Below are 21,834 nucleotides of genomic sequence, written 5' to 3'. Positions count from 1 at the left end.
TTTTTGCTGTTAAGTATGGTGTTGGCTGTGGATTTGTCATATATGGCCTTTATTATGTTGAGGTACTTGCCTTCTATACCCATTTTGTTGAGAGTTTTTATCGTGAATGGATGTTGAATTTTGTTGAATGCTTTTTCAGCATCTATGAAGATTATCATGTAATTTTTGTCCTTCTTTTTGTTGATGTAGTGTATGATGTTGATGGATTTTTTAATATTGTAGCGTCCTTGCATCCCCAGAATAAATCCTACTTGATCATGATGGATGATCTTTTTGATGTATTTTTGAATTTAGTTTGCTAACATTTTGTTGAATATTTTTGCATCTATGTTCATCAGGGATATTGGTCTGTAATTTTCTTTTTTTGTGGTATCTTTGCCTGGTTTTGGTATTAGAGTGATGCCAGCCTCATAGAATGAGTTTTCAAGTATTCCCTCCTCTTCTACTTTTTGTTAAACTTCAAGGAGAATGGGTATTAGGTCTTCTCTAAATGTTTGATAAAATTTAGCTGTGAAGCATCTCATCCAGGGGTTTTGTTCTTAGGTAGGTTTTTGATTACCAATTCAATTTTGTTGCTGGTAATTGGTCTGTTCAGATTTTCTGTTTCTTCCTGGGTCAGTCTTGGAAGGTTGTATTTTTCTAGAAAGTTGTCCATTTTTCTAGGTTATCCAGTTTGTTAGCATATAATTTTTCATAGTATTCTCTAATAATTCTTTATATTTCTGTGGTATCCATAGTGATTTTTCCTTTCTCATTTCTGAATCTTTTTATGTGTGTACATTCTTTTTTTCTTGATAAGTCTGGTTAAGGGTTTATCTGTTTTGTTTATTTTCTCAAAGAACCAGCTCCTGGTTTAATTGATTCTTTCTGTTGTTTTATTCTTTTCAATTTTATTTATTTCTGCTCTGATCTTTATTGTATTCCTCCTTCTACTGACTTTGGGCCTCATTTGTTCTTTTTGTAGTTTCATTAATTGTGAATTTAGACTGTTCATCTGGGATTGTTCTGTTTTTAGGTGAGCCTGTATTGCAATATACTTCCCTCTTACATAGCCTTTGCTGCATCCCACAGATTTTGGGGTGTTGAATTGTTGTTTTCTTTTGTCTCCATATATTGCTTGATTTCTGTTTTTATTTGGTCATTGACCCATTGATTATTTAGAAGTATGTTGTTAAACCTCCATGTGTTTGTGGGCTTTTTTGTTTCCTTCACATAATTGATTCCTAGTTTCATACCTTTGTGGTCTGAGAAGCTGGTTGGTACAATTTCAGTCCTTCTGAATTTACTGAGACTCTTTTGTGGCCTTGTATGTGATCTATTCTGGAAAATGTTCCATGTGCACTTGAGAGGAATGTTATATCTTGCTGATTTTGGGTGGAGTGTTCTGTACATGTCTGTTAGGTCCATCTGTTCTAATGTGTTGTTCAGTGCCTCTGTGTCCTTACTTATTTTCTGTCTGGTTGATCTGTCCTTTGGAATGGGTGGTGTGTTGAAGTCTCCTAAAATGAATGCATTGCATTCTATTTCTCCCTTTAATTCTGTTAGTATTTGTTTCACATATGTAGGTACTCCTCTGTTGGGTGCATAGATATTTATAATGGTTATATCCTCTTGTTGGATTGACCCCTTTATCATTATGTAATATCTCCTTCTTTGTCTCTTGTTATTTTCTTTGTTTTAAAGTCTATTTTGTCTGATACAAGTACTGCAACTCCTGCTTTTTCCTCCCAATTATTTGCATGAAATATCTTTTTCCTTCCCTCTACTTTTAGTCTGTGTAGGTTTTGGGGTTTGAAGTGAGTCTCTTGAAGGCAGCATATATATGGGTCTTGTTTTTAATCCATTCTGTAACTCTGTGTGTTTTTATTGGTGCCTTCAGTACACTTACATTTAGGGTGATTACCAATAGATATGTACTTATTGCCATTGCAGGCTTTAGATTTGTGGTTACCAAAAGTTCAAGGGCAGCTCTTTACTATGTAACAGTCTAACTTAACTCACTTATTATGCTATTTCAAACACAATCTAAAGATTCTTTTTTCTTCTTTTTCTTCCTCCTCCACTCTTTATATATTAGGTGTCATATTCTGTACTGTTTGTGTATCCCTTGACTGACTTTTTGGGTAGTTGATTTAATTTTGCATTTGCTTAGTAATCTATTTGGTCCACTTCCTTTACTGTGTTTGTATTTTCTCTGGTGACAGCTATTCAGCCTTAGGAGCACTTCTGTCTAGAGCAGTCCCTCCAAAATACACTGTAGAGATGGTTTTTGGGGAGGTAAATTCCCTCAACTTTTGCTTATCTGGACATTGCTTAATCCCTGCTTCAAATTTAAATGAGAATCTTGCTGGGTAGAGTATTCTTGGTTGGCGGCCTTTCTGCTTCGTTGCATTAAATACATCATGCCGCTCCCCTTTGGCCTGTAAGGTTTCTGTTGAGAAGTCTGATGATAGCCTGATGAGTTTTCCTTTGTATGTGATCTCTTTTCTCTTTGAGAGGTCTTTTAAAAAGTTCAATCTGAGATTCCCTATGAAAAGGTCCAGCAAAGCAGATTTAAAAGCACTTGTATGGTCAATCATTATTCTTGCTGCCTTTATACAAATAACTGAGCCAAATATGTTGGCCTTAATTTGCAAATAAATGATTATCTGTGATAAAAGTGAGGGGGATTTTAGAGAGAAAAACTGTATTTCATTAGTGCCCCTTTATGGATTTTAGATTCTAATTCTGTTCATGGTAAACTAGACTGGATCCTGAATTCTCTTGGCTTCCTCAAATATCTAGCTATGACTCTCTGAACTAATGGTTCCAATTTTCTCCCACCCTTTTGGCTTAGAATCATTTAGAACTAAATCTGATCTTTTCCATAAAGCCCTGCAAGCTAAAACTAGGTGACTTGATGTAGACATCAGAGGAATCACCATGACAGCCCATGTTTAGACAATCTTTATGCCTGTTGCTGTATGGGCCACTCAGAAAGATCACCAAAGACATTCAAACTGTCTTTGCTTGAAAATATGTCATATTGCTCATGGTCTGCACTTGCTCAGTCTGAAGATGCTTGGAGCCTGACACCTCAAATTATTCTCTTTGTCAGCACTCAAGACTCAGATACTGGGTTTCTGACTTGCTCCATTAACCTGTTTTCCTTTTGTCTCTGTAAAAATGCCTCGTATTAATTGCCTGATTGCTTATGCTTATTACCTATGGCTTATTAATTATGCAATATAGGCCTAACTTCAGGAGCCCACTTTTGGGACTGCTTCCTGAAATGAGACACAACCAGTTCACTGACCTGACCTATTCTCAAGACTGAGATTGGTTCAAAGGTGGGACTGAAAGGGTTTAGAACAACACCTGGGACTATTTCTGTGCCACCCTAACCAGGTATCTTACAGGTACCAATGTTTTTGAGAATGATGTCTGGGTACCCAAGCTTATTTTCAACAGCAGGTCTCCTGTTTTTATTCCTCAACCTCCTCTCTTCGCCCACTGTCAACAAGAAGTAGCCAAGAATGGGTGGTGCCTTATTTGCCCATGACTGAGGAATTATAAACAGGAGTGGCGACTTGAACCCAGTCATATATTTCTTTCTGTGGTCTGTGGTTACAATGCTCTTCTGTTTTACTTGAGGGGTCTAACAGAAGAATGGTACACTGAGATTATAAGGGCCACCTGGACACCTTGTGGGTGGAGTGTGGGGACAAGCACTGCCCACTTATAACCTTTTGTCCCAGAAGAACCACGTGTCACCCTGGCCCTCTCCTTCAAGTGGTATGCTAAGTAGATGGTATGTTGATGGCCTGGGGCTGGCCAAATCCAGGCCTTCCTTATTGATGGGAACATCTGGGAGGCATACCTTTCTGACTGAAGTTTTGTTCCCTTCCAGCAAATCATGTAGTCTTCCCCTCACCCCTGCACATGTGGAGTCTCTGTCCCCTTGCCCCATATAAGCAGTTCCCTCTCTGTCCATGACAGTAGCACACAACCTTGCCTAGCCAGCCACTCCTGGATTCCCTGTTCATAAGTCCCAATAAACCCAATAAACCTTCGTGTCTCATGCAGTGTCTCCAGGTCTTTCAAGCGCAACTTACCCACTTGGTCATCTGATTGTACTTGTGATCACACAGGGACTATCTCCCAGGATGGGGAGGGTCTGTCCAAGTGGACCTCTAAAAGGCTGGGAAGGTTTTATACCCAGAAATAAAAAGGGGTCTGTTCAGAGGAGTAAAGACAGCTCTGCTTTATAAAATGGAAGGTGACAATGTTAGGGGATGAGGAAGTTTGAGTGGACAAAGTCATGGTTTAGAGAATAATGAAATCTTGGATTTGGATCTCTGGATCCATCACATTAGTTGTGTGACTTTGTACTTGTGTTTAACATTTCTGAGCTTCAGTGTCCTTATCTGAAATATGGGAGGATAATACCTCATACAGCTGTGATGAGAACTGGTTAGACCATTCAGTTCAACAGATATGTATTGTGTTTTCTGTGTACAACTTCTGGGAATTGAGGGGAAAAATGAGACCCAGCTCTTCTCAGAGATCATATCTCTATGCTGGGTGCCTAGGACATAGTAGGCATTCAATAGATGTCGTTTCCCCTCCTTTTCCAAGTAAATAGGAGATTCTTCTGGGGAAATGAAATGACCCTGAACCATTGTAAGTCTGACTGGAGGATAAGGATGTATGACCTATTCCTGAGAATAAAATTCGCCATCTCTTACTGAGCACTTGGACACTTGAACCTCATAAGACCCTTTTGATATACAGGGTTTGTATCATCCCCATTACACAGGTGAGGCTCAGGGAGGTGGAGGAATCTGCTTTGGAGTCCAGAACTAGTAAGAGCACTGAGGTTAGAATGCAGCTCTTCTGATTCCAGATCCAGGACATGGAAGATGTGTCCACACAACAGGGGAAGATCTGTTTACAAAAATGTCCTAGAGACTGGGGAGGCCTATTGCAGGGAAAAGAGAGGCTGTTAGAGGGTGTATACAGGTGTTCTAACCCCTAGAATGGAAGGTTCATCTAAGGCAGTGGCTCTCAACTTTGCCTACCTAGTGGGATCTGTTCAGGAGGTTTTAAAAATACTAACGCCTGGGTTCCACTTTAGAGATCAATATGAACTAGCTTGAAGTGTTCTGTAGACATCTTTTGAAAGTCCCCCAGGTGATGCTCTTAGTCAAAGTTGAAGACCACTGCTGTGGGATGTGGGATGTGAGTCCCACTGTGTGGAAGGCTGCTGGAGTTGGAAATGTTAGTCTCTGAAGATGGGGAAGCCAGTCCTAAGGAATCAGCGCATGGTGTTCCTAAGAAAGGGAAGGAAATTTCCCTAAGGACTGCAAAGTCCTATGCCAGGAAATGGAGGGGAGTGTCATTCAGATGTGGAGGTTATCTCTGGAGAATGAAGAGCCTGTCCAGAAAGTGGAGGGAGACAGTCCACTGGGAATAGGGTTCTGAGAGGCCTCATAGCAGAGCAGATAAAAGCAAGGCCTTGAGGGTTCAAGCCCTGCTCTGCCACCGACTAGGTGTGTCCTCTTGGGCATGTCGTTTAACCTCCTATGCCTCAGTTTTTCTCTAGAGAGGGGTGATTCCTGTCTCATGGGGACACTGTGAAGATGAAGTGAGATGATCGCTGGTCCACAATGGTTGCTCCATAAACATAACTGTTGGGGATGGAGAGTCTGGAGTGTCGTATTGGAGATTAACTCAGGGAATGGTGGCTCCATCTGAAGAATGGGAATGTGAGCCCTGGGCAATGTGGGTGATACGGGGCATGGGGTAGGGAAAAGGTAGGGAGGGCTGGATCCCCAATCCACTTGTCTCCATTACTGTGTGGGGCCTGGAGATGCCCTGCATGGGCCACCAGCCTCTGGGCTGGGAAGAGGCTAGAGGAGGGGTGATGGGCCAGAGTGGTTTGACTGCTAGTAACCTCTTAACTGCAGTAAGGAGGTGCCAGCAGCATCAGCAGCCTCCTCTCCCATCCTTCTCTGCTGTGTGACAGGTGGGAACTTAAAAGCTCAGGTCACGTGTCTCCGCTGGCTAACCTACTTACCCGTTGAAGACTGGGGCTGGGGCAGGCAGCGGCCAAGAGGAATTACTTGAGAAAGGAGCAGAGCAGGGGAAAGCCCTAAGAGTGCTCTGGGGCCTCCGTTTGAAGGCTCGTTAGGTGAGGAAAAGCATGCACATGGGTAAGAGAGGATGCCTAAGGCAGTGCCTGCCAGCTCTGTGCATGCCCTGGCACAGGGGTACCTCCAGCATCTGTCCTGTGCCTGTCTTAAAGTCCTGAATTTGTCTGGGAGAATAAAGGTTACCGCAGGAGCAGGCTGAGCTCTGGATAGTAGCTTAACTTTGGCGCTGCCTGCAGGCTCTCCCACAGCAGCCGCTCTCTGTCCCTTCCTTCCTCGTCTCACCCTTGCGGGGGGAAAGTAAGGGGCAGGGTCGGGGAGGATGTCGCAAGACTCAGGCTTTTTACCTAGTTTGGGGATTCCCTGGGGGAATCCAGGAGCTCCAGGGCCAGAACTGCGGGAAATTGAAGGGGCGGTGGGCGGTGCAGACAGGCCGACAGCTTCACTATTCCTTGACAGCGATGGAATCTGCACCCCAACCTCCCCCTCCGCCAGCACCACTCCTGTCCAGTCTGTCATCCAGCGACCTGTCCCCATTGAGTTCAGTTCTCCGTTCCACTCTGTCTCTAAGTAGGCCTTTCGTCGTCCCCACCACTAGTCCTGTGTCCACAGCTGCGACAGGGCAGGCCTCCGCGTCGCCGGCGCCACTCACCCCTTCGCCATCCTCGCTCCACGCGCGCTGCGGGGCGGCGCGGGCCCTTTAAGAACAGCGGAACGGTGGGCAGTAGCCCGCAGGAGGGCGCAGTCGCCCAGCGGGCTCGGGAGGACCCAGCGCCGAGGACGGGGTTCTGAGAACCGGGTGTGCGCAGCCAAGCCGAGTCGGGGCGCGCCCCAACCGCGCCTCCCAACCTTGTCATCTCTCCTCCGACCTGCGGCCCGGGCCCTCCCCTGTCTCCTGCCCAGCCCCGGCCCCGCCCCGGCCCGGGCCTCCGGGACGGGAGCCGGGACACGGGTGCCGCATCCGGAGGCAGGCAGGGAGGGCCCGGAGTCTCCGTCCCGGCCAACGGCAACGCTCAGCGTCTCGGCTCCGCAGCGGCCCGGGCGCGCGCCAAGGTGACTGGGCAGGCGGGAGGTGGGGGTGGGGAGGCCGCCGCGGGGCTGGGGTGGGGGCGGGGGTCCTGAGTCCTGCGGAGAGCGCAGGGTGCGCGGGCCCGGGGGCGCCGGCGGGAGGGGTGGGCCAGGGCACCGCGCCGGCGCTGGGGAGGGGGACGCGGCGGCAGGGCCGGAGCCTCCTCTTCCTCCGCGCGCCCCTGGCACCCCTGCTCTCGCCCTGCTACCCTCACGTCCCAGCGGGCAGCCTCCGCCGGCCGCCCCTCCCCTCCTCCTGGCCCCCAAACCGTCCCGTCCCCAGCGGCTGCTGGCCTGCGGGGTAAGGAGATTAGAGCCGCCGCGGGGGAGAGGGAGCGGGTGAGGATGTGGAGGGGCCGGGCTGGGGCTGGGGATGCCCGGGACCGAGGAGACGTCAGAACTGAGCGTTACTGCGCCGGGAGTGGGGGGCGAGGGAGGGCAAGTGCTCTGACGGGTGGCAAGTGGGGTGCTTCCACTAGCCGATCTGCCCTGAGAGGAAAGCGGAGAGTGGGGGCAGGGGCAGCATTAAATAAAGCAAGGGGCCTGGGGGTCTGACCCAACCGAGCAGGCCCTTCTCCTGCAGGCCGGCGGCGTGATGGCGGAGAAGGCGCTGGAGGCAGTGGGCTGTGGATTAGGACCCGGGGCTGTGGCCATGGCCGTGTCGCTGGAGGACGGGGCGGAGCCCCCTATGCTGACCACGCACCTGAAGAAGGTGGAGAACCACATCACTGAAGCCCAGCGCTTCTCCCACCTACCCAAGCGCTCGGCTGTGGACATCGAGTTTGTGGAGCTGTCCTATTCAGTGCGGGAGGGGCCCTGCTGGCGCAAACGGGGTAAGAGAGCAACCTGGTGGGGAGCTGCGGGCCCCTAATGAGCCTCTTTGGGAGCATGAGGCCTGGCTGTCCTGTTCTGCAAGTCCTGCACCAGTGGGCCCTGTGGTGCACTAAAATCTCAGCCCCTCCCTCACTGTGGGCACGGTTCAGATGCCGGGCTGCACTCCCCCGACACCTGTGAGCGCTGTGGGACACTGGGTTCAGTTGCTTATTGAAGCTCTCCTCTTCTATGCTGTCTGGTCCTTAGGGAGTTAGTTGTCCTTCTTTACTTTTAGGTAGAATTCCAGCCTTCGAGGGCAGATAGGAGAAAACGAGGGCCTGGGTGGTAGGGACCCACCTTGGAGCAGCAACCTTATATGTCAGATGGCAGCATATTTGAAAAGCTGCGCTCATTCCTGTCATCTTCCTTCATTCTTGTTGAAGCCCTCCCAGGCAGGGAGGGTGAAGGCTTGGCAGGAGAGATGACATCCCAGTGTTACTAGTAAGGAAATCAAGGCCCAGGGAAGTTGAATAACTTCGCCAATGTTGCACAGCTGAAAAGTGGCAGAGCTGGGACCAGAAGTCAGGTTTTTCATTGTTCTTTTCTCTCTTAACTTCTTTGGTACAACATTCTTACCTCCTTCTCTTTTGTCCCCCATAAGTACAGGTGGCTGAGGTCTAGGGCTCTGAGTTTCCTTGAACCCTGACCACCATGCCCTGCATTCCTTGATATCCCACTCCGCCCTCCCGCCTGTCCCCCAGTCCCCCCACCCCTGGGCCCCAGCCCTTGGCAGCACGAGCTGGGAATAGAGAAGCTGTGTTATTTTCCGGGGCTTGGGTGTGGATCAGGGTGGAGCTGGGGACATTGTTCTCTGAGGGTGAAGAAATACGTTTGGGATGCTTCAGAGCAAGGCTAAGCGTGAGCTGGCTCTGCCTTCCCTGCCCTTACTCACATGGGCCCTGAAAAGTCACAGGGCTTGAGCCAGTGGAAACCGAGGCATCTGGGCTTCCTACCCAGTACCCTATCCCTTAGCAGCCTCTTGGCCTGTGACCAGATCTGGGCAAAATGAGGAGATAGCTGTTATTTCCTTAGGCCCCTCATTTCCTCACATTTTTAAGGAGAAATGAAGATAAAGAAATGTGGCTGGATGGACCAGCTTTCTAGATGCTTCAACCCAGCAGCCACAGATTGGCACCCCTGACCGGGTCTTTCCCTCCTTTGACCTTGCCACCCCCGTTCTGCTCTGCTGTCCACTTTGCTGTCTCCTCGACCTTTGCCCCTTTGTCTGCCCTCTGTCTTCCTTCTCTGACTTCTCTTTCACTTGAATCCCTCTCCTCTCCTCTCGAGGACAGAAAGCAAGTACAGGTAGGCATGGAGGAAAAAGCAACGGGCGTGGAGAGTGGCAGATTTCTGCCTTTCCCAGGGAAGGATTTGTTACCAGTCTCCCCTAGTTATGTGTGACATTGCTTGTTTTTCAAAATGCTTTCCGATTATTATTAATCATCTCACTTAATATTCACAATAGCCCTATTGTGTCCTTGGTAAGAGATATTGCTGTTCTTATTTTATAGATGAGTAAACAGAGGCCCTGAGAGATTAAGTGACTTGACCAAATTGCAAAGAGCGCTACTGACTGAGGCAGGACTAGAACTCTGGTGTGTCTCCATTCGGAAGGCCTGGCAGCCCCTCCATGCTGAGCAGCTGTGGTACAGCAGGAGTCCAAAGGCCAGGGCTCCTAGCCACTTGTAAGCTGCGTGACCTTGGGCAGGCTGCTTACCCTCTCTCACCTCGCTTCCCTCACCTGTAAACAGGCATGATAAGAGTGCCTACCACACAGGCTTGCTGTGAAGCTCAGCTGAGATGGCTGTGTGTGAGAATGCTCTGTGAAAGGCAAGTGTAAGATGATGTTTGTTAGGCATCAGTGTTCAATCCAGCGCTTGGCTGTGACTACGTGGGGGCAAGGTTCATCATTGGCCGTTCTTCCACTGCAAGAGACATCACTTCGTGTGAGTGACTGTGAAAGGCATATGCTGGAGTGACAACCGCATGTCTTTCTGATGATGACTGAGGCAGAGGTTGGAACCCATGACATCCCCTCTCCTGGTAAAGAACTTGCTGTGTGACCTTGGGTGAGTCACTGGATGTCCCTGGGCCCCAGGTGCCCCATCCATGTTGCTACAGCGGCGGCTCAGACAGTGGGTTTGTAAACTGTAAAGCAGCATCCAGGCAGCTGGTGTAATCAGGACCCCACAGTGGGCAGCAGCTGATCCCCCTTCTGATTGGAAGGGTCCAGTGGGACAGCTGGGTGCCGTGGAGGGAGGGAGAAAGATCACATCTCTTCACTCTACTGCTGCAGAGGTAGAGTGGAGAGGGAACGGGGCTCTGTGGGGGCCGGAGGCGGTGGAAGTGAGCAAGGACCAGAAAGGCACTGGTGTTTCGGCCTCCTGAGGCAAATCTGAAGCACAGCAGGCAAGGCCTGCCTCCTTCGGCTTCTCCGCTGCCTTGTCTCACCAGCTGACCCCTGTGGCCTCTGCCCTCTGCTCTCTGGATTTTATTATATAATAAATGCTTTTATATAGCAGAGTTTTTCCTCCCTAAGCCTGGAGAGCCTCTGCCTTCCTTTTCCATTTTGGAATGCTGCTCATCCTTCAAGACTTAGCTCAAATGCCACCTCTTCCATGAAGCCATTTCTGATTTTCCCCTCAGCCCTCCATCTTCATCAATTCCATTTTCTGCATTCTCATGCATATTATCTGTACTTGTTATAACCCTTGTTTTATCTTTTTTTCAGATCCATAGATGTTTTCCATCTTTTTTTTTTACCTAGACTGATCTTTTTGAGTGCAGGAACTGCATCCCCTTCATTTTGTTGTCCAGTGTCTGGTACAGAGCTTGGAGTGTAGTAGATATCAATAAACATTTGTGAAATGGACGTAATAATAAAATATCACTTTTAACTTGCACTCCATGTGCCAAGCACTGTGTCATATGCTTTACATATATTATCTCATTGACTCTTTATAACAACCCTATGAGATAGGTACTATCATCCTCATTTTACAGATGAGGGACCTGGAGCTCAGAGAGGTTAAGCAACTTGCCTGAGGTCACACAGCTGGTAAGTGTGGAGTTGAGAATTTGAACCGAGAGCCACCTGACTCCAACAGGTGCTCTTAATGCATATGCTGCCTTCCAATAAGTGAATGAGAGGTGAAATTTTACCAGGCCATGTTAGTGGATGCAGCGACAAGCCTGGTGGGCAGAGAGTGCACAAAGAAAAAGGCTTTTTCAGAATGAGGCAAAAGTTATGAGAATGCAGTCACAGAACAAACCCTTATTAAGCATCTAGTATGTGCCACACAGTCTGCTGGAGTTACAGGATGAGTAAGACACAGACCCTGCCCCCAAGGAGCTCACTGACTGAGAAGCTGGGGGAGGGGTCTCTGGGCAGGCACATCCATCAGCAGACACGCTGGCGTCTGGGAACACAGGGCGTTCAGGCTGATCATGGGGAATGTCTTCCTGGAGGTGGGGAGAGGGTGGCTCTCTGTTTCTAGAAGAGGAGTAGGGGCTTCTATGACCTTGACCCCCTCTCCATGCTCATCCACGAGACGGGATGTTTTCCCCGTGACCTTCAGAAGGGTACTGCTGCCTCTGGTACTTTGACATTAGTAGTGGTAATTTTGAGGGGAACAGGCTGAGAGGGTACGGGTGACTGACGGGGCTGCTTCTCCATTCTAACCAATTCATGCTAAGTGGGGACTGCTGTTTTTACTGATAGCCATGGTTGCTCCTAAGAGTTTGGGGGGCCTCTCTTCACTGTAGCCCTGATGCAAAGGTCCTCCCTCCCTCCCTGCAGGTTATAAGACTCTCCTCAAGTGCCTGTCTGGTAGGTTCTGCCGCCGGGAGCTGATTGGCATCATGGGCCCCTCCGGAGCTGGCAAGTCCACATTCATGAACCTCTTGGCAGGATACAGGTAGGACGTGGCTGGGGCCGCCTGGGGGCAGGGCCCCGGAAGAAGGATCCCCTGGGGATCACAGAAGGTGTTCTGAAGTGGCCTTGGACCTCATCCATGACCAATGTTCCTGCAGGGAGTCTGGAATGAAGGGGCAGATCCTGGTGAATGGGAGGCCGCGGGAACTGAGGACCTTCCGCAAGATGTCCTGTTACATCATGCAGGACGACATGCTGCTGCCCCACCTCACGGTGCTGGAAGCCATGATGGTGAGGGCTGGATGGCCTTCTCCTCCACCCTGCACCCCCTTCTGTCTGCTGTCCGCACCCTCCGCATTGTAAGGGGTCTGGGCAGTGGGCCCGTCCCACACAGAGCTGACCCACCCACTCTCTGGGCCTCAGGTCTCTGCTAACCTGAAGCTGAGTGAGAAGCAGGAGGTGAAGAAGGAGCTGGTGAGTGGGGAGGCGGCGGGGGAGGGAAAGAGCGACCCTTTTGGGCAGCTACAAGTTCTAGGGCCCCAAGCTGGGGGATGGGAGAGAGGGGGCCAAAGCTGGGACAATGGACTCAGGGGAAATGCTTATTTAAATTAGAGTGGTGCCTGGGGGGCTGCAGGGATTCTGAAGCTGACCTGGGGTGGGTGGGGCTGGGCCAGGTGACCGAGATCCTGACTGCACTGGGCCTGATGTCCTGCTCCCACACGAGGACAGCCCTGCTCTCCGGTGGGCAGAGGAAGCGCCTGGCCATCGCCCTGGAGCTGGTCAACAACCCGCCTGTCATGTTCTTTGATGAGCCCACCAGGTAGTTCTCCCCTTCCCCTTCCACCAGGATGCCCCCTCCCATCAGCCCTGAGCCAGAGATGGAGGTGATACCTGTTCCTGCTGGAGACCAGGGCTTGTGTCTGCAGCCTCTGGGGCCGAGATAAGGGCTTACTCCTCACCCGGCTCCCTTCCCATCCTGTTGCCATGGCAGCTCCATCCTTCAGTCACGCAGAAATCCCCAGGTCCTCCTCCACTGCTCCCTTGGCTTCTCTCCGCCACAGCCGATCAGTCACCAGTCCTGCTGATTGTACGCCCCTTTCCCGCTCTCAGGTTTGCCCTACCCCCATCCCTAGAACCAGTGCGTAAGTTCAGGACATCATCAGCTCTTGCCTGCATTATTTCCTCACCTTCGGTCTCTCCCAGCCAGTCCTTCCTCCCGCAGCCCCTTCTGAAAGGCAGGTCTGGCGATACTCCAATGCTGAAAAACATGCAATGATTCCCATTTGCCCTCAGAGTAAAGTCAGAGGACTTCCAAGGTCCTGGTCCGAACCTACTTCTCTAGCCTCACATCTTGCTTCATGCTGTCCTGTAATTTATGCTCTAATAATATCGAATTGCTTAGAATTCCCTGGTTGAGCCGGGTGTTTCATGCCTCGAAGCTTTGCACATGCTGTGTCTTCTGCCCAGAGTGCCCTTCGCCGCTGTGCCCGCCCTTCCACCTTTATGGGGCTTAGCTCTTCTTCCAGATTCCCTCCAGAAACTTCTCTGATGACCCTCCAACACCCTTTTTCAGCAGAGCTGAATGCTCCCCTACTTTTTCACCCCATGCTTCTACTACATGTTCTGCAGTATCCCAAGTGATCTGTGCTCTTATGTCTCCCACCCTCCAGACCAGAGTTTGTATCTTATTTATCTTATTTATTCATCATTGTAATATCAGTGCCTGGCATTCAACAGGTGCTCAATACATGCTTGTTAAACTCAACAGCACTCTGGGCTTCTTGGTACCTCCAAAGTCCTGAATTGCATAGTGTGTGTAGGAGTTAGAGGTGCCCAGAGTGACCCCCTTCCTGCCAGCCCCGTGCCCTCCATAGCAGCTGCCCCTTCCCCAAATACTCCCTTCTCTTGGCTCTGCCCACCTCACTGCGCACGGCGGTGGCCTCTCTCTGCACAGTGGTCTCGATAGCGCCTCCTGTTTCCAAGTGGTGTCCCTCATGAAGTCCCTGGCCCAGGGGGGCCGAACCATCATCTGCACCATCCACCAGCCCAGTGCCAAGCTCTTTGAGATGTTTGACAAGGTGAGTGTCTCTGGGCATCAGGGAGGACTGGCCTGCAGTGGGGAGAGGGAGGGGGGTCAGGAGAGGTGCTGCTTGGGCCTGCCTGGTCCCCTGGAGGTGTTCACCTTACCCTGCTCTTTCCTCCTCAGCTCTACATCCTGAGTCAGGGTCAGTGCATCTTCAAAGGCATGGTCACCAACCTGATCCCCTATCTGAAGGGGCTCGGCTTGCACTGCCCCACCTACCACAACCCGGCTGACTTCAGTGAGTGGAGGCCTGTTGGCAGGGGCTGGGGTCTGGAGGTGGGCCCAGACTGGGGGCTTGGGTCATGCACTCGGACCTCCTGGGAGCAGCGGTCTCCTTGGGATCTGCCTTCCCCACACACCCAAGGAGGGGCTGGCTCGCCTTTGGGAACCAAGGATAGATCTTGGCTGAGCACTCCCTGTGTGTCCCCAGTCATCGAGGTGGCCTCCGGAGAGTACGGAGACCTGAATCCCATGCTGTTCAGGGCTGTGCAGAATGGGCTGTGTGCCACGGCTGACAAGAAGAGCAGCCCGGAGAAGAACGAGGTCCCCGCCCCCTGCCCCCCTTGCCCTCCGGTGAGTAGGGGTGGAGGGGGCAGAGAGTGCCAAGTGGGGCTGGGGGGGATATGGGGCCACTGGCGATGGCCCTGCCACAGAGGCTGTCTCCTAGAGGCATCATAACCATTAGGTACTAGGAAGATCCCAGGCCTGGGAGTATACCTACTACTAACTATTAGACACACTAGTAATAGCTGTGTGACCTTGGACACGTTACTTAACCTCTTTGAGCTTCAGCTTCCCTGTTCATTTATTCGTTCCACAAATTCCTACTAAGCACCCGCAGTGTGTTGTCCCCAAGCCGGTGCAATGCCAGCTGGTAAGCAAGACCAATGCTGCCTCTGGCCTCGTGGCCAGTGTGGCTTACTGTCCTCTCTAACTTGGAGGTGACAGTTCCCTCCGGGTTATTGGGAGGACTAATCAGATCATTGCATGACGCTCTTTGCACTACAGCGGGTACAGCTGTTGCTCCTTCAGGGCTGGTTTCTTCCTTAGATGAGATACTATGACCCTTGAAAACCAGAAGGGCTAGTTGTTGTCATTAAATAATATTCTTGTGAAACTGGTGGCATAAACGTATTATACCCTTAGGGTTAATGTTTGTCCCTAATGAGAAGAGAAGTGGCTCTTCTATTAGCAGCCCCTGCTGTTCTCCTTGACTCGATTCCTGTCTCCTTCCTCCCAAGTTTTTACCCCTCTTTGGGTCTCTCTCTGAATCTCTCATCCTTGCTCCTAAGGCCAGCTTCCAGGTGTACAGCTCAGTGGTGGAGAAATTCTCCTGCATAAACCCAGAGGGTCCCTACCCTGGGGTTTTCCCATTCACTGAGCTGGGTGTGCATGGTGGGTGGGGTAGGCTCACCTGATCCGATTTCCTCTTCCCAGGAAGTGGATCCCATTGAGAGCCACACCTTTGCCACCAGCACCCTCACACAGTTCTGCATCCTCTTCAAGAGGACCTTCTTGTCCATCCTCAGGGACATGGTGAGGCATCAAGTTGGGGGCGAGGAGGCTGACACAGGCCTGGATTTTGGGGGCATAGGATCCCAGCAGCTGGGTTGGGAATGGGGTGCCTCCCCCAGCTGCACCCCAGTGCACCTGTGGGCCTGTGTGGCTGTGAGGGCAGCTCTGAGCTCCTCCCCTGGTGTGGCCTGCCCATCCCTGGTCTGCGGCCCATCCCCTCTCCTCGTGATGGCCCCTCCCACAGGTCCTCACCCACCTGCGGTTCGTGTCCCACGTGGTGATTGGGGTGCTCATTGGTCTCCTCTACCTGCACATCGGTGACGATGCCAGCAAGGTCTTCAACAACACCGGCTGCCTCTTCTTCTCCATGCTCTTCCTCATGTTCGCCGCCCTTATGCCTACTGTGCTCACCTGTGAGCTGGGCTGCCTGGGGCGTGGGGCGTGGGTGGGAGGGCTCGGGGCGTTGGACAGTTGTGCCTAAGCCCTTGTGTCCTCAGTCCCCTTAGAGATGGCAGTCTTCATGAGGGAGCATCTCAACTACTGGTACAGCCTCAAAGCGTACTACCTGGCCAAGACCATGGCCGATGTGCCCTTTCAGGTAGGCTTCTCCTCCCCCCTGCCCCCTGCCTCCCTCCTGTCTTGCTCCTTCCTTCCTTGCTTGCCTGACTCCCTCAACTTTGTCACCTGCCGTCCTTTCCTTCTACTCACTCAGCAAATAGTTGGTGAATACCTACTGCACCAGGCTCTGTGCCAGGTGCTGGGATCAGTGGATGAACCAGATGGGTATGGGCTTGACCTTGTGGAACTTACAAACTTATGTCATCAGGGAGCAACTGACGACAAACAGAAAACGATGAAAATAATAACCCTACACGTGACTCTGTCAATCTTACTCAAGGCAGTAGAAGATAACGCAGGTTTTGGAGCCTTACTGCTACTTTTAGCTGCTAGACATTGGGCAAGTCGCCTAACCTCTCTTTGCTTCAGTGTCCCCATCTAAGAAAGGGAGTGATGATAGTATCTACCTCTGGACTGTTTGTGAGAATTAAATGAGTTAATACATGTAAAGTACTTAGACTAGTGTTTGGTAATTGGCCCCTCACGGGTCAATAAATGTTAGCTGGTTTTGGTTGTTATTGCCACCACCACTGTGTTCCAAGCACTGGGACAGCACCAATCCACAGGGTACCTTTATGCAAATCAAAAAAGGCACTGCCTCCTTGGGGTGGCGCTGCACGGCGCCCAGTGCTGGCTTAGGGAGAGGAGCACAGCTGGATCTCGGCTTCCGGTTGCCTCGTGGTTGGGCGCCCTTGTGCGGGAAACCGCCTGCATGATGCTGTGCGGTAGGCTGGCCCGGGCCCTCCAGGAGCTGAGAACTCAGAGAGGAGTGGAGTAATCTCGTACTAGAGCTGATGAATAAATATGCAAGGAATAAGCTGGTCCAGGTGGGAAGGACATTAGGAGCTCAGAGGATGGAGAAGTCACCATGCCTGAACTAGTCAGAGAGGGCCTAATGGACGAGGACAGGCTAGAGGATGCATGAGGTTCAAGTAGCCAGGCAGGAAGGGGACACGTGTCAACCTGGGGGGACAGCACGAACGAGAGTGTGCAGGCACGACTAGGCACACACACTCTAGGAGCAACTGCTCTAGAGGCTCCTGCCCAGGCACAGAGGAGGGTGGGCCCCGGGACCCCTGGCTGGCAGTCCGCAGCCCAGCCCTGTGCCCGGCCCCCAGGTGGTGTGCCCGATGGTATACTGCAGCATCGTGTACTGGATGACAGGCCAGCCAGCTGAGACCAGCCGCTTCCTGCTCTTCTCAGCTCTGGCCACCGCCACGGCCTTGGTGGCCCAGTCTTTGGGGCTGCTGATTGGAGCTGCCTCCAACTCCCTACAGGTGGGAGAGCTGGCAGGTGGGGACCCCCAGAGGGGTGGGGTCTGGTGGAAGGAAGCAGGGGCTATCAGAAGGAAGGGGATGGATCTGTGGGAAATCCTCCGGCACCCCGGTGATGGCCTGCCACCCTCCCTCGCCTCCAGGTAGCCACCTTTGTGGGCCCAGTTACCGCCATCCCTGTCCTCTTGTTCTCGGGTTTCTTTGTCAGCTTCAAGACCATCCCCGCGTACCTGCAGTGGAGCTCCTACCTTTCCTATGTCAGGTCAGTGCCCGGCCCACCTGCTGCCCACCCTGTGCCTCTGTGCAGGCGCGGCCCCAGGGAGGAGCAGGGCAGCTGGGTCTTGTGCTTTGCCCGGGGGCAGTGCCCCTGGGCTCTGTCTTCTGCTCTGATGCCCCTGCTTGCCTAGGTATGGCTTTGAGGGTGTGATTCTGACCATCTATGGCATGGAGCGTGGAGACCTGACTTGCTTGGAGGAGCGCTGCCCTTTTCGGGAGCCGCACAGCATCCTCCAAGCGCTGGACGTGGAGGACGCCAAGCTGTACCTGGACTTCCTGGTCCTGGGCATCTTCTTCCTGGCCCTCCGGCTGCTGGCATACCTTGTGCTTCGTTACCGGGTCAAGTCAGAGAGATAGAGCCTTGCCCTGGCCCTGGGCCAGCCCCCGCAACAGGAGGCCCCCAGCCCCAGCCCTCTGGGGACTGTTTTAACCTTGCAGACTTGGGCACGGGTTGAGAGGGTGCAGCTGCCCCCTCCTTTCCCGGCTCCTCCACAGACTGGCTGGCGGACTGTGCTCCCAGCCCTGGCCTTGGGAGGGGGCCTCCAGCCCTCCCTGCCGTGCCCAGGAGTCTTCCCAAGTTGACGTGGATTGTAGCTTCCTCCCCACTCTCTTCAACATCTGCATGCAAACACCGCCAGGAGGCTGCCCCCCTCCTTGCCCTGGCACCCTCCTCGGTTGTCTGCCTGGGAGGCCCAGGCTCTCCAGGCCCCACTTAACAACTGACCAAAGTGGCCCCCTCTGGGGGCTCCCCACCGCACAAGTGTTTGTAAACTGGGCTGTTACAAGGTTGGGGTTCCAGGGCTGGGCCCTGGTGGGGTCCCGTGGAAGACCCATTTGGACACTGAAACGGAGCAGGGAAGGACTCTGGAAGTCTCTTCCTCCTCCTCCCCTCTCCCCTCCCTGAGACCCTGACTGATGTGGACAATCTGCTGGGACAGAAGCTGGGTTTTCTGTCTGGGTATCCCTCCCAATCCTGGGGATTGGAGAGGCCAGAGCCATGGGATGCTCCTCCCCTTCCCCATCATCTTTGCTGGGGGTGGGGCCTGGTGGTACCTCAATGCCTGTGTTTCTCCCCCGCCTGCCCCTGGAGCTGGAGAATGCACTTTATTCTGGGGGATGAGTGGGAGAAGACCCGAGCCTCCCCTCTCGCTGCCCCTGCTGCACGGCCCTGCAGTGCTCCCTCCCCGCTCTGGAGTTACAGGCACATATATGCAGACAGGCAATCTCAGCCCTACACACACTCGCTGTCCCCCATGGCTCAGAGGCAGAGTGACGGTGGCATGGTGGCAGTGGTGGGTGCTGTGGGGAGGCCAGTGCCAGCCTCCTCCTGAGGATCCCGCTCGCACTGTAAGGATGAGGCCAGTGCTGCCCAGGGCATCTCCAGGATCTGCAGGTGTCTGTCCCCAAGTCTTCCCTCCCTCCCAAGCCAGGGGTGGCACAGGACACTAGCTCCCTGGAGTTCAGGACCCAACACAAGCACAAGCATGGGCATAAGTTGGCCTTGGCCACTGCCACCCTATGGCCCTTCTTTTGTGCGTCAAGTGGCATTCACAACCCCCAACCCTGTCCCCAGCCACCTGCTGCTCATTCAAACTCCTGTCTGTGTCTCTCCACCTGCCTCCCATCAGCCAAGCTGGCCCCTGGGCATCAGAGCAGCATGCCCCAGACACCAGAGGGACAGACACACCCATAGCATGTCTGGCTTTCCTGGTGGGTCCGGGCTTACTCCACTTCTGATTTCCCCATCCCCTGGGGTTCCTCCCCGCCTTATTCCTGTGCACACACCTCTCTACCTTCCCTCACCCTGCCTCGGATTCTCCCCATCGCACAGGGATGGGGTTGTATTTGTGGGGTTTCACCCATTATTAATAAAACCTATATTTATACAGTGTGCAGTATGTAAGTGTGTGTGGGTCTGTGAGGGGATCTTCAAAGCACTTGGCAAGAAGACTGTGAGCTTTATGGAGCCGGTGGTGGGGATGATAAGTCCTAGGTACATGTCAAGCAGTGAGTACATATCTCATGAAATGTCTATACCATGCCTTACAGCCTACAAATGCTTCACGTTCATTATTTCAGGGGAGTCCTGTGCCCACCCTGCATTCTTCTTCACGACAACCCATTTTGCAGATGAGAGAACTGAGGCTTGGGTGAAGTAACTTGCCCAAGGACCCTTAGTTGTTGGAGGTGGAACCAGGTATGGAAACCAGGTCTTCTGCCTTCACACTATTCATTCACGGCATTAGCCGATCATGCTGCCCAGGGTCAAGCTCTGGTGGTGCCATGTCTGTTGCGTGGGTGCATTTTTACCCCACTGACACATGACTCTCTTCAGAACTCGCAGAGCCCTGGGTTTGCCTATAGGGAAGGGGTGGTGGTTAGTAGTTTTAAAGGGCAGTGAGAAGCAGGAAAGACCCTGGAGCCTAAGCTCTAGAACAAGAGTGTCAGGGGCCTGGCTCGGTTCACCCTGGCTTTTCCCTTTCTTTCCTCTCCTCTCTCCACCGGGGCCACACTTAACCACTGCTGAGCCATCAGTCACCAGGACTGCAGGTGGGTCTGGTGGCCTGTGGTTTGGAGTTAGCAATTGTCCAGAAGTCCTTGAAGGCTGGTGGCAGGATGATCCAATAAGCAGCATATGTGTCACCTCTTCTCTCTTGATCCTGAAGCTTGGGGACTGAAGGAAGGGACTGGCATTCCCCCTGCCAGCTGCCTGGAACACCCTAGCTGTGCCGTATGCAGAGCTAAGTGTCTCAGGCTAGATTAGGGACCAGTCTGTGACTGGTTGGGTGCCTGTCTGGAGATGGACTAACTTTGTTTTTTTGTGGGGGTTAGGGGTGGGAGTGGGAGGAGGAAGAAGTCTGTGTCTTAGCTCCTGGAATTCTAGCTAGCTTTAGGTGGCACCCAGGGTGCCACCTTCTCCCTGGAGTGATGCCAGTAAGGATGGCTCTTTAAAGTCAGAGGGCACAAAATCTCACTCTTAAGTAGTCTTTCTTAAGATTCTTCATCTTTACTTTCTCTTTTAAAATGTGAATACTCCTAAAAGAGTAAAACATTTATAAAGCCTCACATTTGTAAGTTCCCTTGGGAGTCAACAGGGACACACAGCCATTCTGGAGCTGGCGAGGGCTCTTCAGGCACAGGGAACATCTGCAGACTGGCTCACGTATTTGCAAAGAAAGCTCTTTTGAGTCTTCCAGCAACCCCCTGAGGCTGCTAGGATGAGTATTATAATTTTCTCCTTTTACAGACAAGGAAACCAAGGCTTGGCAAAGAGGCTTGAGCAAGCTCTCAAGACATGGTGGTCTTGCCACTGTGAGCACCTATGATTTCTTCCTCCCGGGAACCTGCGGAGGTGGGGCATAAATGCACTCTGTCCGGCTAAGTGTTCCCAAATGGGCTCACTCTCCCTGAATGCCACCCTCCCTGGACTCAGGAGTTATTTCCTTAAACGCAGCCACCTCCTGTGTCAGGGCCTTGGCAGGATGCTGGCAGGCAGAGATGACCATGGCGGTTCTCTGGGCTACGGCTCCACAACCCCTGGCACCCAGTCCTGAGGTCAGGTGACAGAGCACATTTCCGCAGCAAGACTGTCCGCAAAAGGCCGGTCAAATTACATGTTATCAGTAAACCTACATGGCTGTCACAGCTGCTGGGGGAAGCAGGAGAGGGGAATGGCTTGCTCGGAGCTGCGTCCAGTAACTGCAGCCAGGGGCCTGCAGCCTGCCTCTCATGGCAAGGTAAGTGGAGCGAAGCTACAGGAGTGCCCCCGTTTCTCAGGAAATGTCAGCCTGGGACTGCAGTCATGGTGCTGCTCTACCTCCCCTCCCTCATCCCATTTCATTCCCCCTTCAGAACTTCTCTTAAAATGAAAACGTGCCATTTTCCCTGCTGCCTGGAGTGGCCTTCCCTTCCCTGACTTAATTTTTTTCAAATGTCACCTCCGCTGCCAGAGGCAGTTAGTGACTTCCTCTCCCAGTCTTTCCTAAGGCTTCTGTCTGCCTCTGAGTTCATCTTCTGGGCCCCCTGGAGGGCGACTGCTATGGTCTGTTTCCCGGCTACCTGTTCCGGTTGCTCGGTACTAGCCCAATACCATGTGTTCAGTGAATGAGCACATGTCTTCAT

At 52.2% G+C, this 21,834-nt stretch overlaps 1 protein-coding gene across 9 annotated transcripts; it reads left to right on the top strand.

Annotated features, from left to right (window-relative positions):
- The first annotated feature begins 6,620 nt into the window (after nt 1–6,620).
- On the top strand, nt 6,621–19,603 carry ABCG4 (ATP binding cassette subfamily G member 4). Of its 9 annotated transcripts, none has more exons than XM_036992882.2 (15): nt 6,622–7,184; nt 7,783–8,032; nt 11,872–11,989; nt 12,105–12,237; nt 12,370–12,420; nt 12,621–12,766; nt 13,901–14,024; nt 14,153–14,267; nt 14,460–14,602; nt 15,467–15,565; nt 15,789–15,957; nt 16,042–16,142; nt 17,281–17,439; nt 17,645–17,698; nt 17,844–18,054. In XM_036992882.2, the coding sequence occupies exons 2-15, from the start codon at nt 7,795–7,797 to the stop codon at nt 17,853–17,855; spliced, it is 1,662 nt and encodes a 553-aa protein (XP_036848777.1). In that variant the 5' UTR covers nt 6,622–7,184; nt 7,783–7,794; the 3' UTR covers nt 17,856–18,054. The 9 variants fall into 9 exon arrangements, with proteins under 9 accessions (XP_073095726.1, XP_036848777.1, XP_036848776.1 ...); XM_036992881.2 differs by having other exon boundaries at nt 6,626–7,184; nt 7,768–8,032; nt 17,580–17,698; nt 17,844–19,603; XM_036992880.2 differs by having other exon boundaries at nt 6,631–7,184; nt 17,580–17,698; nt 17,844–19,603.
- Nucleotides 19,604–21,834: the final 2,231 nt, after the last annotated feature.

Source organism: Manis javanica, chromosome 6 (genome assembly GCF_040802235.1).
Source record: "Manis javanica isolate MJ-LG chromosome 6, MJ_LKY, whole genome shotgun sequence".
NCBI lineage: Eukaryota > Metazoa > Chordata > Mammalia > Pholidota > Manidae > Manis > Manis javanica.
Note: the sequence above shows the minus strand (reverse complement) of the source record. Positions and strands in the feature narration are given on the sequence as shown.

Bases quoted from the DNA above. Each gene is read 5' to 3' on its own strand.
- ABCG4 (XM_036992881.2), top strand. From the start codon at position 7,795: ATGGCGGAGAAGGCGCTGGAGGCAGTGGGCTGTGGATTAGGACCCGGG. The intron at 12,767-13,900 runs GTAGTTCTCCCC...CTCTCTGCACAG, and splicing joins TTCTTTGATGAGCCCACCAG to TGGTCTCGATAGCGCCTCCT. The intron at 17,440-17,579 runs GTGGGAGAGCTG...CCTCGCCTCCAG, and splicing joins CTGCCTCCAACTCCCTACAG to GTAGCCACCTTTGTGGGCCC.